This window comes from Eretmochelys imbricata, chromosome 20 (genome assembly GCF_965152235.1).
Source record: "Eretmochelys imbricata isolate rEreImb1 chromosome 20, rEreImb1.hap1, whole genome shotgun sequence".
Taxonomy (NCBI): domain Eukaryota; kingdom Metazoa; phylum Chordata; order Testudines; family Cheloniidae; genus Eretmochelys; species Eretmochelys imbricata.
The window spans coordinates 20,088,697-20,101,442 of NC_135591.1; the positions used below are offsets into that span (position 1 = coordinate 20,088,697).

The following is a 12,746-nucleotide window of genomic DNA, read 5'->3' on the forward strand; positions in this document are numbered from 1 at the left end:
TGGACCTGCAACGCCCCTTGCAGGGTCCCGATGGGAAAAAATGTTTATAGCAGTGGGGAGGGAGGTGGCTGTCCGTGGGTCGGAAGCCGCAATCCCCCAATGCCTACATGCTCCCCCCCGGTATGGGAGACCCCAGGGGGGTTTGCCAATGACAGCATGTGTGTGTGTCTCCAGGCACGTGAGCGTGCGGTGTGGGGTACACGAGGGACCCCCAAGAGTTAAGGGCTGCCCAGAGCACAGACAGACACCCATGCCCCGTGGCACTAACCCAGCTGGAAGAAGCTGCCCGGCTTGGCGGGATGCCTGTGTATCCTGCTCAGCTCCAATGCGCCCGGCTTGGCGCTTTGGGGCTATGAGGAGCGAGGCCCCCCAAAGGCCTGGCCTCCCCCTCTCCCTGCCCCCCAGCTCCTCCTTCCCCCTCTCTCTTGGTCTTCCAGCTGGGTAAAGGGTTACCCCACCAACTCCCCCTACATCGGCAGCTCCCCCGCCCTCTGCCACCTGGTCCAGGAGAAGATCCCCTTCTGCTGCCTGCGGCTGGACAAGGTACTACCAGGGCTGGGCAAGACGCCCATGGGGGCGATGCCAAGGGGCCCTGGGCTGGGCCCCCAGCACCATCCCAGGGGCCCCTGTCCTGCCCCAGTGACCCCCTGGGGCCACCCCAGGGACACATGGCTGGCCCCCCTAAGAGGCTGCAGGTGAGAGGGCACAAGTGAGCAAAGGATGATACAACCCCCCCACCAATTTATAGATCCAGGAAGGAACAGGGAGGGGGTCACCCCCCCACCTCAGCCCCAGGTCTCCAGCTGGGGATCAGAGGGAAATGGGGGGATGGGTCACGCCCCCTCTGGGCTGGGGGATCGGTGGTGTTAACCCCCGCTTTGCTGGTGGGAAATAGGGGATGGGTCATGCTCCCTCTGGGCTGGGGGATCGGTGGGGTTTAACCCCCGCTTTGCTGGTGGGAAATGGGGGATGGGTCATGCCCCCTCTGGGCTGGGGGATCGGTGGGGTTTAACCCCCGCTTTGCTGGTGGGAAATGGGGGATGGGTCATGTCCCCTCTGGGCTGGGGGATCGGTGGGGTTTAACCCCTGCCGTGCTGGCACCCCAGAAGCCAGCTGTACCCCCAGCCAAGTCAGATCCCTGGGGGGTCCCCGGCGCCGGTCTCAGCCCTGGCAGGGAATGAGGGGGGGTTGTCCCCCCGGCGAACCCCGCTTGGCCCTGCAGAGCTGCCACCACTACCCGTACGAGGACGCCCGCGCCTACCACTTCCAGAACAAGCTCATCATTGTCTCGGCTGAGAGAGCCGGCAACGGGCTGTACAACTTCATCGTGCCACTGCGGGCGTACTACCGGCCCCGCAAGGAGCTCAACCCCATCGTGCTGCTGTTGGAGAACATGTGAGGGACCTGCCCCGGGTAAAGGGGTCGAGGAGGGGGCCACCAGGGCACAGGCATGGGCTGGGGGGAGAGGGGGAGCTGTCAGGGACAGACAGCGGGTGCTGGGCTCGCCGGCACACCACTGGGTATTGGGCAGAGGGAGTGGGACAGGGACATGTGGGGGTACAGGCCGTGGGGCGGGGGCAGAGGCTGGGGGTGTGGGGTTGGGGGGCAGAGGCTGGGGGGTGGGGGTGGAGTAATGCAGACTGGGTGGGAGCAGGGATACGCCCCTCCCCCTGTCTGCCCCTCCACTGCCGTCCCCCGTTTCCCTTGCAGGCCAGAGACCCATTTCCTGGAGGCCATTTGCTGGTTCCCCCTGGTCTATTACATGGTGGGCTCCATCGATAAGTGAGTAGGTGCTGCACGGGGCAGACCGGGGCAAGGGCTGGGGCAGACCCAGGAGGGAGGGAGGCGGAACCACTCGTCCCCTTTGGATTTCCGGCCACGCTTGCTTTGGCCCTGGGCTCTGGGGCACGGTCCCGGCCTCAGCTGGGGGGCCGGTGGCGTGGGCCAGCTCAGCCCCCTCCTGCCTGCCCCCATCCGCTTGGCGTCGTGGAGCCCTGTGCCCTCACCCCCCTCTAATTCGGGTAGCTTTGGAGGCCCCCAGGGGTGTAAGCCAGTGGGGGCTGATGGGGGGGGGCTGGGCACACGTGGGGCAGGAGGGGTGTGGGGCGGGGCGGCACTGCCTGGCACAACAGCTGACCCCCCGCCCCCCAGCCTGGACGACCTGCTGCACTGCGGTGTGACCTTTGCTGCCAGCATGGTGGTCGTGGACAAGGAGAGCTCCATGATCGCGGACGAGGACTACATGGCCGACGCCAAAACCATCGTCAACGTCCAGACGCTGTTCAGGTACGGGGCTGGGGGAGCCAGGATGCCTGGGGTCCCTCCCCGGCGCTGGGAGGGGAGCGGGGTCCCGTGGTTAGAGCAGGGGGTGGGGGCTGGGCTCAGGAGCCCGTCTGACCCTGTCTTTGTGCCCGGAGCAGGCTGTTCCCAGGCCTGAACATCATCACCGAGCTGACGCACCCGGCCAACATGCGCTTCATGCAGTTCAAGGCCAAGGATCGCCACGCGCTGGCCCTGTCCAAGCTGGAGAAGGTACGGCCTGGCCGGCCCTGCGCTGCCCCACACTCCCCTGCTGCTCCCGCCTGCCCCCCGCTGTGTCCCACGCCCCCCGCTGCACCCCTGCCCCTTGGCCTCCTGCACCCCCTGCCCCGTGCTGCCCCCCTGTATCTCCCTGTCCCCTGCTGTGCCCTGGCCCGCTGCACCCCACTCACTCGCTCTCTGTCCCCACAGAAGGAGCGGGAGAACGGCTCCAACCTGGTGTTCATGTTCCGCCTGCCTTTCGCTGCAGGGAAGGTGTTCAGCGTCAGCATGCTAGACACACTGCTCTACCAGGTACCCCAGGGACCCCCTGCCCTTGGGGACCCCCCTCCCTCCCCCAGGGACCCTCCCTCCCCACCCCCAGCAACCCCCCTCCAACTCCCAGGGACCTTCCCCTGGCGACCTTCCCTCCCTGCCCCCAGGGACCCTCCTTGGGGAAATCCCCTGCCCCTGGGGACCCCTCTTCCTGCCCCTGGGGACCCTCCCTGGGGTTATCTGAACAGGTGATCTGCTAGATCCCTCCAATCCTTGACCCTGGGAGCCAGCCTTACCCTGCTCTGCTATGAGAACCCCACTCCTGGGCTGTTCACGCACAGCCTCTGGCATGTCAGCTGCTCCTTGGATTGTGCAACCGAATGACACTGGCCAATATCTCCAGCCCCGGACACAACCCTAGGAACCTTGGTCCAGTTATGCTGCTGGACACTGCAAGCTTCCATGAGTTTGTCAATTTAACAAAGAAATTGAGATGTACCAGGCTTATTCTCCCAAGGGGAGTCTCTGACACGCTTCAAACCAACCGCACTGCTTCAGGTAGAATAAACAGATTTATTAACTACAAAGATAGATTTTAAGTGATTATAAGTCAAGGCACAACAAGTCAGATTTGGTCAAATGAAATAAAAGCAAAACTCATTCTAAGATGATCTTAACACTTCCAATGTTGTTACAAACTGAGATGCTTCTCACCACAGGCTGGTGGTTGCCCTTCAGCCAGGCTCTCCCCTTTGATCAGCGCTTCAGTCACTTGGTGGTGGTGTCTGTCGATGGAGGTGGGAGAGCGAGGAAGAGCCTGGCAAACATCTCTTCCTTTTATCACGTTCTTTCTTCCCTCCTGGCTTTGCCCCCCTTCCCCACTTCAGGGTCAGGGGAGCATTACCTCATTGCCGTCCCTGACTGACCAAAGGAAGGGCAGTGACTCACTCCAGAGTCCAACAGATCCTTTGTTGCTGCCTAGACTAGTGTCCTTTCTGCCTGTGAGGCTGGGCTGGGTTTGTCCCATACATGCCCTGATGAGGTGTGAACTGCCCCTCTGCTCTTAGAGAGTTTTGCCTGGCCCTGTTTTAAGCCATGAGGGCACATTTTTTAGCCTCATAACTATATACATGAAATTACAGCCTATAACAACAATTACTATAACAACTGCTCAGTGCATCATGAGCCTTCCGAAGACACCCGACATGACAACCTTTGGATTGGATACCACACAATCATTTTACAAGGATGAACATGGGGGTGCAGGGTGTTCCCACGAGGTACAGAGCATCACACATCTCCCCTCAGTTTACTGCAAGAGGGTTAGTCACTGACTAGCTCGAAGGCAGTTTGTGTTATAGTTCTCTTGGCATCCAGCTATTATGGCCATGAGGCAGCGTGCCTCAGTCTCCCCTTTCACACACAGCAAACCAGGTTTGTTATGGTTTCTCTGCTGTGATATGCTTTGAATCTGATTACATGTATTAACTGAGAACTAGCGTTCCCATAAGGTTTAACATCCGTGTCAAAATTCTTATCCCCAAAACTTAACATTAATACCAAACATTTTATCACAGATGGACGTTTACAGGTGATACCACGCCCTCTGTTCAGATAGTCTGGTTTGAGGTCAGTTTTTTCATTACCCATGGTGTCCTTTGACTCTCTCCCATGGAATCAGTCACTGGCTTTTCCTTCCCTCCAGTGTTCCCCTCTGTGTGGGCTCTTAATTTAATCATGTTTCTGGAGTTTTGGTGCCTCAGGGTCTGGCAAGGTAGGTGTTCAGGGGGATCCTGCACATTGGCTGGCCCTTTGGGGAGTGGTCTCCCAACCCCAGGACTGTACACATGCAGAAAATCCAGCTTCCCTTTTGGGGTTACCGAGTGTTTCCCCCTCCAGCACTGAGTCCTTCCCTGCCCCCTAGACTAGAGGGCTGTGATCCGCGCTCTCTGGGCTAGGTGTGTTTACCCTTCAATCAGATTCACCTTTTCCCCACAGCTCTCCCACCAAACGACCACCTTGCAACTTCCAGGTCTCAAATCCTCTGTTCTCACAGGCATTGGAGCTGCATCCATCAGTTTCTCTATCAGAGTAGGAACTCTTATCAAGGATTTCTGGTATTACATACAGGCCTGTTGAAGGCAGTCAGATATTCAGCAATACCATCGTCCTCACTGAATGCAGGACATAAGTGTTCCCACTTGTGGATTTTTGGCGTGATGGGAGTCGTCGGGGTCGGGAGGTTCTGGTTCTGCTTCTCTAGCAGGTCCAGTTGGTGTTTTTGCTCGCTCTCTCTTTCTTCTCTCTCTCTCTTTCTCTTTCTCTTTTATCTCCAGTTCTTTCAGTTGCAATAATCTCTGGTGCTCCCGCTCCTTGTCTGCAATCTCAGGCTAAAAAGCTCCAACTTCGCAATCGCTTCACTGCTTTCACTCATTTTCCTGCTTTTCTGTTCCAACTTCCCTTTCCCGAAATACGCAAACAGAAAATAACAAACCTCTGACCTCCTCCTGACTGTTCTTAACCACTGCGCTTAAGACTCACTTAAAATCACAAATATCAGTGCTTAAAGTGTGAACTTCATTTGGAGTAACAAGCTGCACATACACCCTGCTTGCTCTGCCACTGTGACGTCCCCCTCTGGTGTTATCCGGACCGGTGATCTGCTCGGTCACTCCAGTTCTTGACCCTGGGAGCCAGCCTTACCCTGCTCTGCTGTGAGGACCCCCACTCCTGGGCTGTTCACACACAGCCTCTGGCATGGAAGCTACTCCTTGGATTGTGCAACCGAATGACACTGGCCAATATCTCCAGCCCTGGACACAACCCTAGGAACCTTGTCTTGCACTGTCCAGTTATGCTGCTGGACGCTGCAAGCTTCTATGAGTTCATCAATTTAACAAAGAAATTGAGATGTACCAGGCTTGTTTTCACAAGGGGAGCCTCTGACACGCTTCAAACCAACCGCACTGCTTCAGGTAGAAGAAACAAACAGGATAAACATGGGGGTGTAGGGTATTCCCACGAGGTACAGAACATCACCCCCCCCATCCACAGGGACCTCCCCTCCCCGTCCCTGCGGACCCCCCAAGGGACCTCCCCTCCCTGCCCCCAGGTACCCTCCCTGGGGACACCCACTATTCCCTGCTACTGGGAGCCCCGCCCCCCCACATCCAGCCCTGCATCCCCTTGTCTCTTTCTCTACCAGGTAACCCCCCCAATCCTGCCCCCACCATACCTGGGACGTGCCAGCCTCCCCCCTCTGTGTGGGATGTGCCAGCCTGTCCCCATGTGGGACGTTCCAGCCCCCCTCACCCCACCATAGGACATGCCAGCCTGCAGCCCTGGCAGGGGCAGCCCAGAGCCTGCTGTGCTGGGTCCAGGGGCCAGGCTGGCCTCACCAATCTGCACTGTGAGATCTGCTCCCATCCCCTCCTTGCTAGTAAGGGGAGATGGGGAATCGGGGGCAGGGGGTGGCCCAGAAAGCTCCCAGTTGACCCTCCCTCCTGTCCTGCAGTCGTTTGTGAAGGATTACATGATCTCCATCACTCGCCTGCTCCTGGGGCTCGACTCCATGCCAGGCTCCGGCTTCCTGTGCGCGGTGAGTACCCGGCCGGACGCTGCCTGGCACCTGCCCCTCACCCTGGCATCTGGGTATCTGTGTCTGCATCCCTCTGCCTGCCTCTCACTTGTCCTGTACATCCCTCTGCTTTACACATCTGTCCGGCCAGTCATGCATCTCCTCACATGGCCTTCTGTCTGTCCATCGGTCCCCTCACACAGCCCTCCATCCATCCGTCCCCACATGCAGTCTTCTGTCTGTCCAATGGGTGCCATTTAGGAAGGGCAGCGGGGGCTCTGGCCCCCCCTGAGTTTTGCACCTGAGGTCTGCTCACAGCGCTTGCCCTAGCCCCAGAGAGACAGTTAACTGCACACAGGTAACTGCAAACAAACCAGGGAAATGCAGCCGAGATGGAGCTACTATAAGGTGGGTGCATAACTGGTTGGAAAATCGTTCCCAGAGAGTAGTTATCCATGGTTCACAGTCAGGCTGGAAGGGCAGAACGAGTGGGGTCCCGCAGGGATAGGTTCTGGGTCCGGTTCTATTCAATGTCTTCATCAATGATTTAGATGATCAATGGCATACACAGTATGCTTATAAAGTTTGCGGACAATGCCAAGCTGGGAGGGGTTGCAAGTGCTTTGGAGGATGGAATTAAAATTCAGAATGATCTGGACAAACTGCAGAAATGGGCTAAAGTAAATAGGATGAAATGCAATAAGGACAAATGCAAAGTGCTCCACTTAGAAAGGAACAATCTTGCACACACACAAAATGGGAAATGACTGCCTAGGAAGGAGTCCTGCGGAAAGGGATCTGGGGGTCATAGTGGATCACAAGCTAAACATGAGTCAACAGTGTAACGCTGTTTCAAAAAAAGCAAACATCCTTCTGGGATGTATTAGCTGGAGTGTTGTAAGCAAGACACGAGAAGTCATTCTTCTGCTCTGCTCTGCGCTGATTCGGCCTCAAGTGGAGTAGTGGGTCCAGGTCTGGGTGCCACATTTCAGGAAAGATGTGGACAAATTGGAGAAAGTCCAGAGAAGAGCAACAAAAATAATCAAAGGTCTAGCAAACATGACCTGTAAGGGAAGATTGAAAACATTGGGTTCGTTTCATCTGGAGAAGAGAAGACTGAGAGGGGACATGAGAATAGTTTTCAAGTACATACAAGGTTGTTACAAGGAGGAGGGAGAAAAAATGTTCTTAACAAGGACAAGAAACAATGGGCTTAAATTGCAGCAAGGGAGGTCTAGGTTGGACATTAGGAAAAACTTCCTACCTGTCAGGGTGGTTAAACACTGGAATAAATTGCCCAGGGAGGTTGTGAAATCTCCATCATTGGGGATTTTTAAGAGCAGGTTGGACACACACCTATCAGGGATGGTCTAGATAATACTTAGTCCTGCCTTGAGTGTGGGGGACTGGACTGGACGGCCTCTCTAGGTCCCTTCCAGTTCTGTGATTATTTCTCCCTATATAAGCTCACAATTTTGATGCCACTTTTCCAAACCCACCAAGATGACACCATATTTCTTCCTAGAAAAGAGACAACTAAGAGTGGAGTAGTAACAAAGTAAGAATAAACTTTAAATATTTAAACCTAACCAGTGTCCCTTAGGTGACTTGCCACGAGGTGTCAGAACATGTTAGTGTTAAGGCTGAATGGGTCTAATATTTATTGAATCTTTGTTCTTTTCTATAGGAATTAGATCCAGGGCTCCTGTCAGCTAATTGCTAAGTTCTCTGCCAAAACACTTTTCAGGTCCCTAAGTAGCCCCCGGCCTGGCATCACAGTTAAAGTTGCCCCCCGAAATCTGAACTGGCACCCCCGGTCGGTCCCCTCATGCTGCCCTCAGTCCCTACACACGGCCCCCCTCTCTCTGTCTCCCCCACCCTTTCCCTTCTGTTCTCGGTGTGGGGCTCGCTCCTCATCCCCCTGCAGGTGCCGGTAGGGGGGCAGCAGTCACTGCTGCATGGCGGAGGGGATGGCAGGCTCGGGGGGCAGGGGGACGCCCCCTCCCCCGCAGGGTGACCCATCTCTCTCCCCCGCAGCTGAAGGTGACCGAGGACGACCTGTGGATCCGCTCCTACGGGCGCCTCTACCAGAAGCTCTGCTCCAGCACGGGCGACATCCCGATCGGCATCTACCGCACCGACTGCCACCTGCTCTCTGCCGCCGAGGTGCGCCCCCTCCCCTCCGCCCCGGGATCAGGGCTTGGCCCCCATTCCCTCCCCCGGAGCAGAGCTGTGCCCCCCTCCCCTCCGCCCCGGGATCAGGGCTTGGCCCCCATTCCCCCCCGGGATCAGGGCTTGGCCCCCATTCCCCCCCCCGGAGCAGAGCTGTGCCCCCATCCCCCCCCCCAGGATCAGGGCTTGGCCCCCATTTCCCCCCCCCCGGAGCAGAGCTGTGCCCCCATCTCCCCCCCAGGATCAGGGCTTGGCCCCCATTCCCCCCCGGGATCAGGGCTTGGCCCCCATCCCCCGCCCCGGGAGCAGAGCTGTGCCCCCATCCCCCCCCCAGGATCAGGGCTTGGCCCCCATTCTCCCCCTGGGAGCAGAGCTGGGCCCCCATCCCCTGGGATCAGGGCATGGCCCCCATTCTCCCCCCCCCCGGGAGCAGAGCTGTGCCCCCATCCCCCCCCCCGGGATCAGGGCTTGGCCCCCATTCTCCCCCTGGGAGCAGAGCTGGGCCCCCATCCCCTGGGATCAGGGCTTGGCCCCCATTCTCCCCCTGGGATCAGGGCTTGGCCCCCGGGGATCAGGGCTTGGCCCCCATTCTCCCCCTGGGATCACGGCTTGGCCCCCATTCCCCCCCTCCCCGGGAGCAGAGCTGTGCCCCCACCCCACCCCCCGGGATCAGGGCTTGGCCCCCATTCTCCCCCTGGGAGCAGAGCTGGGCCCCCATCCCCTGGGATCAGGGCATGGCCCCCATTCTCCCCCCCCCGGGAGCAGAGCTGTGCCCCCATCCCCCCCCCCGGGAGCAGAGCTGTGCCCCCATCCCCCCCCGGGATCAGGGCTTGGCCCCCATTCTCCCCCTGGGAGCAGAGCTGGGCCCCCTGGGATCAGGGCTTCGCCCCCATTCCCCCCCCCCCGGGAGCAGAGCTGTGCCCCCATCCCCCGCCCCCGGGGTCAGGGCTTGGCCCCCCATTCTCCCCCTGGGAGCAGAGCTGGGCCCCCATCCCCCGGGATCAGGGCTCCCTCCCCCGGAGCAGGGCTGGGGCCCCCCCACTTCACGCTCACCCCCCCCCTTCAGGAGCAGGATCATCCCCCTCCAGTGTGTTCAGGGGCCACGGGATGGTCTCCAGGGCGGGGCGTGGGGGGCAGGGGGTCCCCACTCCTCTGTGCCCCGCCCCCACCTCCAGCACCGCGGATCCCCCGGGTGGGGGGGTCCGCGGCCCCCCCGCGCTGACCCCCGCCCCCCCCAGCCGCAGGTCTCGGTCAGCGCGGAGGACGACGAGGACCCGCGGGAGCCGCGCGGCGCCCGCCTCTGCCGCCGGGGGCCCCGCGACTCGACGGGCGGCGACCCGGCCGAGCAGCCGCTGCTGCGCCGCAAGAGCCTGCAGTGGGCCCGGCGGCTGAGCCGCAAGGGCGGGCGCCGCCCCAGCCAGACGGCGGCCGAGCGCATCAGCCAGCAGCGCCGTGCACTGTCCCGCCGCTCCGAGCGCCAGGAGCTCGGCGCCCTGGTGCAGACCCGCATGAGACATCTGGGGCTCTCGGCCGCCGGCTACAGTACGGGGGGCTCGGGGGCCGCGCGGGGGGGGCCGGGGGCTGGGCCCGGGGGCCTGAGCTGGGGGGGCTGGGCCCGGGGGCCGCGCGGGGGGGGCCGGGGGCTGGGCCCGGGGGCCTGAGCTGGGGGGGCTGGGCCCGGGGGCCGCGCGGGGGGGGGCCGGGGGCTGGGCCCGGGGGCCTGAGCTGGGGCGTGCCGGGAGATGGGCTCGGGGGCCGAGCTGGGGGGGGGCTGGACTCGGGGACCGCGCTGGGGGGGGCCGGGGGCTGGGCCCGGGGGCCGAGCTGGGGGGGGCCGGGGGCTGGGCCCGGGGGCCGAGCTGGGGGCTGGGCCCGGGGACCGCGCTGGGGGCTGGGCTCGGGGCCTGAGCTGGGGGGTCCCGGGGGCTGGTCCCGGGGGCCGAGCTGGGGGGTGCCAGGGGCTGGGCCAGGGGCCTGAGCTGGGGGGTCCCGGGGGCTGGGCTCGGGGCCTGAGCTGGGGGGTCCCGGGGGCTGGTCCCGGGGGCCAAGCTGGGGGGTGCCAGGGGCTGGGCCAGGGGCCTGAGCTGGGGGGTCCCGGGGGCTGGGCTCGGGGGCCACGCTGGGGGGTGCCGGGGGCTGGGTTCGGGGACCGCGCTGGGGGGTGCCGGGGGCTGGGCTTGGGGACCGCGCTGGGGGGTGCCGGGGGCTGGGCTCGGGGCCTGAGCTGGGGGGTCCCGGGGGCTGGGCTCGGGGACCGCGCTGGGGGGGCCGGGGGCTGGGCTCGGGGACCGCGCTCGGGGGTGCCGGGGGCTGGGCCCGGGGGCCGAGCTGGGGGGTGCCAGGGGCTGGGCCCGGGGGCCGAGCTGGGGGGTGCCGGGGGCTGGGTTCGGGGACCGTGCTGGGCGGGGTCCCAGGTGGGCTGGGCCGGGGGGCCGAACTGGGCAGGGTCCCGGATGGGCTGGGCCCAGGGGCTGAGCTGGGGGGTGTCCCGGGCGGGCTGGGCCCGGGGGCTGAGCTGGGAGCGGGGTCCGGGCGGGCTGAGCTGGGGGAGGTCTGGGTGGGCTGGGCCCGTGGGTCTGAGCGGCGGTTGGGGGTGATACTGGCCTGGCTGACTCCGCCCAGGGATGGGCTGGGGGGCCGGGCAGGGGTCTCACCATCTCCCCCCCACTTGCAGTGGACATGATGGACCAAGGCAACACACTGTCTTACATCCTGCTCAACCCCTCGCCTGACACGCGGCTGGAAATCAACGACGTGGTGTGAGTGCCGGGGGCACGGCCAGCGGGGGGCGGGGGCTGCTCTCTGGGGGGCACCCACACCCTCTGCCCAAGCTGCAAGCGGCTGCTCCCCCCTCTCCTACACCCTTCCCCTTCAATCCTCAGCCCTGGGCCAAATCCACGCTGGGCTTAGCCCTCCTCACAGCCCCCAGTCCCATCCGGATCCCCCCAGCTGTCCCCTGGTGAGGGAGCACCCCCACCCATGGGCCCAGGGGGGCTGGGCTCAGCAGCCCCCCCAGAGAGGGGAGGTGCTGGGGTATAGCTGGCCTGCTTATTTCGGGGGGACGGGAACGAAGGCTGGCGGGGGGACTGCCTGGCCCCTGGCCCCTCCGACATCTCCTTTGTCTCCCCACAGGTATCTCATCCGGCCCGACCCCCTGACCCTGGTCTCTGCCAGCAGCCCCAGCCGGAAAGCCAGTGTCAGCCACTCCGAGGACCTGAAGGACAGCACCCATCTGTGACCCCAGCCAGGAGACACGTGCCAACACTGTGACCCCCTGCTCGGCAATGGACTCTGCCAGCCCCCGAGCCAAGATCTGCTCCCAGGGCACCGGGCACCTGCCACCACCGGGCCCGATCCTGGCCCCAGTCTATACGGCTCCCGGAGCCATGGGGGCGCTGCCCTGAGAAAACTTGGCACCGGGGGGGCCGTGCCCGTTCCAGGTCCAGTGTTTTCCCATTGGCTCTGGAAAGAGCAGCCCTGTCCCTCCCAGCACAGGCAGCCCTGACCCATCGGGCACTGTGAGAATTGTGCCCCCTCCTGGGAACCCCAAGGGACAGACAGACAGGCCTGCCCTGCTATGCCTGTGCCCGCTGCCCCATGCTTCCTGCAGCTCTGACCGGCTGAGACGGGTCCCACGCCACCTGCATTCCAGCCCCAGAGACAGGAATCCGGCCCCCAGGCTGGGGGCGCCCTCTGGGATGCCAAGGCCCTTACGGCATTTCTCCTTGGCATCAGCCCAGGCCCAGTCTCTCTTCCAGCTTGGATTTGGTTGTGCGCCCCTCCGCTCCCCGCAGGCAGCTCCCCGTTCCCACGCTGGGACCGGGTTGGGGACAGGGACTGGAGTGTCCGTGTGGGCACCCCTCCCGTTAAAGGATCAAGGCCAGGCATGCTGGGAAATGCACTGGCACCCCCCTCCCTCCCCGCGCGCCACTGGTTGAATGTAGCTCCCCCCCTCCCCGGCCTGGGACATGGGCCAAGGGACTTCTTAATGCCAGAGATTCCTCCGACTCTGGTCTCACTGTGAACATGGGCTCTTAGATGTACAGATACAATAAACCTCTCTAGCTGCCTTGGAGACGCTCCATCAGTGTGTGTGTGGTGAGGGGGGAGCCCTGCCTCTCCCCACGTGTTCATGAATCTCGCCATATTTCCTGGGTTCCCCCACAAATCTCCAGCTCCCGGAGTCCTGTGATCACAGGAGACA

The 12,746-nt window shown here is 62.3% G+C and overlaps 1 protein-coding gene across 3 annotated transcripts in view; it reads left to right on the plus strand.

Annotated features, from left to right (window-relative positions):
• The window catches only part of LOC144277516 (potassium channel subfamily T member 2-like), a 39,626-nt gene extending 27,824 nt beyond the window's left edge, over positions 1-11,802 (plus strand). The window contains exons 18-28 of one of the 3 annotated variants that reach the window (XM_077838339.1): positions 438-543; positions 1,223-1,395; positions 1,711-1,782; positions 2,152-2,286; positions 2,421-2,532; positions 2,731-2,832; positions 6,308-6,391; positions 8,408-8,536; positions 9,781-10,084; positions 11,217-11,301; positions 11,675-11,802. In XM_077838339.1, the coding sequence (XP_077694465.1) occupies positions 438-543; positions 1,223-1,395; positions 1,711-1,782; positions 2,152-2,286; positions 2,421-2,532; positions 2,731-2,832; positions 6,308-6,391; positions 8,408-8,536; positions 9,781-10,084; positions 11,217-11,301; positions 11,675-11,780 (1,408 nt within the window). In that variant the 3' untranslated portion in view covers positions 11,781-11,802. Of the gene's footprint in view, positions 1-437; positions 544-1,222; positions 1,396-1,710; positions 1,783-2,151; positions 2,287-2,420; positions 2,533-2,730; positions 2,833-6,307; positions 6,392-8,407; positions 8,553-9,775; positions 10,085-11,216; positions 11,302-11,674 lie in introns of all 3 variants that reach the window. The other 2 variants (XM_077838340.1, XM_077838341.1) reach the window with 2 other exon arrangements.
• The last annotated feature ends 944 nt before the right edge of the window (positions 11,803-12,746 follow it).